At 47.1% G+C, this 3602-nt stretch overlaps 1 protein-coding gene across 1 annotated transcript; it reads left to right on the top strand.

The window, feature by feature from the left end:
• Nucleotides 1-737: 737 nt before the first annotated feature.
• LOC123071128 (uncharacterized) lies at nucleotides 738-2060 on the top strand. Its single transcript, XM_044494623.1, has one exon. The coding sequence runs from the start codon at nucleotides 1057-1059 to the stop codon at nucleotides 1513-1515; it is 459 nt and encodes a 152-aa protein (XP_044350558.1). The 5' UTR covers nucleotides 738-1056; the 3' UTR covers nucleotides 1516-2060.
• Nucleotides 2061-3602: the final 1542 nt, after the last annotated feature.

Here is a 3602-nt window from a genome sequence, read left to right on the forward strand (position 1 = left end):
CCGCAATTTACTCTTACCTATTTTTACCCACTAAACGTTTGCACATCCCGTGAGTTGAGAATTAAATAAATTATAAAAAGCAACCACCTTTTCTTGTTCTTTGTAATGATTATAAAAAGCAACTAGCTTTTCTTGTTCTTTGTAGTTGAAAAAAGGCAACTTGCTGGTATTCCCTACATTGCAAAATGTGACATGGTTTGGCTGTCCAATTTTGTACTTTGGCCATGAAATTTGCGCACATTACTTTGTTGCCCAGTTTTAAAAAGCCAGAATCACAAGAAAGTGATTTTGACATAATCAAATGATATCAAGTCCATATAATACAAGCCACGGGTCTAGTAGTTTGGTAGCGTGTGCTTGTAAAAAGACCTTGATTTATTTAAATGATATCAGAGAGGGCAGCCTCTCTTTTGCTCAAAATATATATACTCTCCCTAATATAAGGCACATATCGTTCAACTAATTGTGGGTTAAACCATGAAATTTGAGAAAACACAATACGGCATACAGATTTAACCGGAAGAAATACAATTCAGTGTTTCTATGCATAAAAATGGTCCAACAGTGTTCAAACCAAAACACCATACATACACAATATATTGTATATATATATATGTGTGTGTGTGTGTAAGAAAATTGTATATATGTATTATATAATTGTTGTGGCCGTAGATATCTCCTTTTTCCTCTAGGTCACATGCGTAGCCAGCGGCCCGGGCCTCCTGTATAATCCTCCAATGCGAGCGCCCGCCCGGTCTCCGCGTTGTCTCCATCGTCCCGTCCATCTATCCAAAGCAGGCTAGCGGCTCCTCCCCCGAGTTACTGCTCTACTCCTTCCAGGACGCCTCGCCAGCTCCCTCCCAACTCCCATCAAGGACCGCGACCACCGCGTGTTGAGCTAAAAATCCCCCACAATGCCAGTAGCCTTTGTTCGTACATGGCCAGGACCAGCCGCAGCAGAAGCCCTCGCTCTCCTTGCTTCCTGCTGAGACCAACCAGATCGCCTCGCCGCTCCCCTTCCTGCCCGCCCATCCGCTAGCGAGCTGAGCTGAGCTGATGGAGCACCGGAAGCAGCAGCGGAGCCCCAGTCCCCGGAGCGGCGGCAGCTCGGGCAAGCACGGCGGCAAGGGGGCCAGCAAGGCGGGCGGCAGCGGGGGCAAGAAGCCGATCAAGGTGGTGTACATCTCCAACCCCATGAGGGTCAAGACCAGCGAGGCCGGCTTCCGCGCCCTCGTCCAGGAGCTCACGGGCCGCCATGCCGACCCCTCCAAGTACAATACCGACGACGGCCGCGCGGCGCAGGAGCTGAGCCCGGAGGGGAGCGCGGCTGGGTCGACGCCTGACGCGGGCGCCCCCGGCTCCGCCGCCGCTGGAGGGCAGCCGGAGCTCGCCGCGGCCGCGTTCGGCGACGGCGAGGAGGAGGACATCTTCGAATCGCAGCTGCTGGACAACGACTACGCCGTCTTCTCGCCGTCGACGTTCCTCTACGACTACCCGCACAGCAACAAGGTGTAGTGACCAGTCACCCCCGATCCCTCCCGCACGCTAGCTGCATGTTAGCTGACGGCCTGACGCGTGTGCCCCCGCTCCTTATTTGCATGTCATTTGAGGATTTCTCTGTATTGCATGTGTGTGCCGCTATGATTTGTGCTATGATGATCTGCTAGCTCCAATTTAACCCGTCGCATCCCCATGATCGGCCTCATAATTCCCCTATACACATATCTATTTGGGGTCTCCGTGTTCTTCTTTCCCCTTCTCTTGTATGGACAAGGCTGTAGTGATGCAATGTGCTACGTAGTGTACATGTGTACATATGCCTAGATGTTTCGACAATTGACCTTTTTCCCATGCCGGGGTTCGATTATTTCATACTGTTTCTCTGATTTTATGATCACCTAGTCCACCTAGTGCTTTCTTTGGCATGCTCAGCGGGCAATTTCTGGGTCACCACCACTTGTGGGTGTCACTTTCGGTATGGGGAGCTAGCGTGTGCGTGCAACTGTACTTGATCATGCCTAGGCAATGTGCCATGAAGCAGTATGAACATGTTTCTGAAACCCTCGCGAGACCAGACACGATCACACGACTGAAACAATTATGAAAATATTAGCGTTTCTTAATATAGCACATTCCTTTTATTTCCCCTTCATTGCGTCTTAGGTGATCAAAGATAGGAACCGAGTCCCAAGAAAACACAAAAGTGCTGCATGCCATGCTGCAGTACCACAATTCGCTGCATGCTGCTTTTTATCCTTTTTCGCAATTCTTCAGAATCTACTAGATGTTTAGCATCGTTTGACTTGTTTTTAACCTAGTCCTTTGGTTCTTCTGATCCTATTTGCTTCATTTTATTGATTTTAGTTGCTGCCATGATTCTTCTGCATCAACCGAATGGTTGGGCGTTCCATACTTTGCCTTTTGTTCTTTAATTCCTTTCCACTTTGACTTCCTCGACATTGATTGATATAAAGTACTTTTGTTCCTTGAGCTTTTCTGCTCGATCTGTGGATGTTTCATCTTAGTTCTCAGCTGTACAATTCTTCGCTTTTATCCTTTTGCCACTGCTGGATGCACAAATTTCATTATATTAGTTGACGTGGGATGTTGTACAATCGCTAGGCGTCATAGACCACAACGCGGTTTATCAAAGTAATTAGCACAATCTAGTTCATGTATATATAGAGAGGTCTGACACACATATCTCGAGATAGTAGCACACAAACTCAACCATGCAGACATTGTGTGCACATTTAATTTACTTATTTGGCTCCGGTAACTTCTTCCCTTTTGTGAACGTTGAATACACCTGCCGTGCTGAAAAATGCTCCTGTTTTCAGGATATGACACATAGATGCCATGCTAGTCTTTTCACTTAGGTTGATTTAATTGTGCCGGAGTTGGTCTTCCATGAAATTAACAAACTTCTTCCGTGCATCATTCATTTCTTCTATAGCAGTTTACACAGTATATTTTAGTTTCCCAAATGAAAACTTCTGTCATGCTAGTTCATCTTTATTATTTTTGTACGTTTTACTAGCAAATGTGCATTTTGTCCACTATATAAATTAAATCCCCTGTACAAGATCAGCAAATTCTTAACTTATTGCTTTTGGCAAATTTGCCAACTTAGCACATTTTTAATATATTAAAAAATAATATGACATTCACAAGTACCTCGTAAGAACTTTAGGCTCATTCTAACTTTCACTTCTTACCCCCCGCAAAAAAAAAACTTTCACCTCTTAGTACATCTCCAGCCGTTGGCCCCCCAGGGGGCGTCTAAAAGCGCCACCTGGGGGTGAGCCGGCGCAAAAAATGGTCCTGGGGGCGAGTCGGTCCCCAGCCGTCGGCCCCCGGGGCCGCCCCCAGGCGCGTATTTAAAAAAAACCGTTCGGCGAAGTTATGATAAAAACTAGTTATATTCCGGCCAACCATGGCAAGTTTCGGCGAAATTCGTCCAAACATTACATTAACTTAATCTAAAGTAAAAAAAGTGGCTGAAGTCGTCGCCGCCATCGTCGTCGGCGGCCTTCTCCTCCTTGACGCGGGTGCCCCTGCTGGACCCCTGCCCGGCGTCGCCTTGGCAAACAGGCGGCGGC

The sequence above is a fragment of the Triticum aestivum genome, chromosome 3B (assembly GCF_018294505.1).
Source record: "Triticum aestivum cultivar Chinese Spring chromosome 3B, IWGSC CS RefSeq v2.1, whole genome shotgun sequence".
Lineage (NCBI taxonomy): Eukaryota > Viridiplantae > Streptophyta > Magnoliopsida > Poales > Poaceae > Triticum > Triticum aestivum.

Excerpts from the sequence above, each read along its gene's own strand:
- LOC123071128 (XM_044494623.1), top strand. The coding sequence starts at position 1,057 with ATGGAGCACCGGAAGCAGCAGCGGAGCCCCAGTCCCCGGAGCGGCGGC.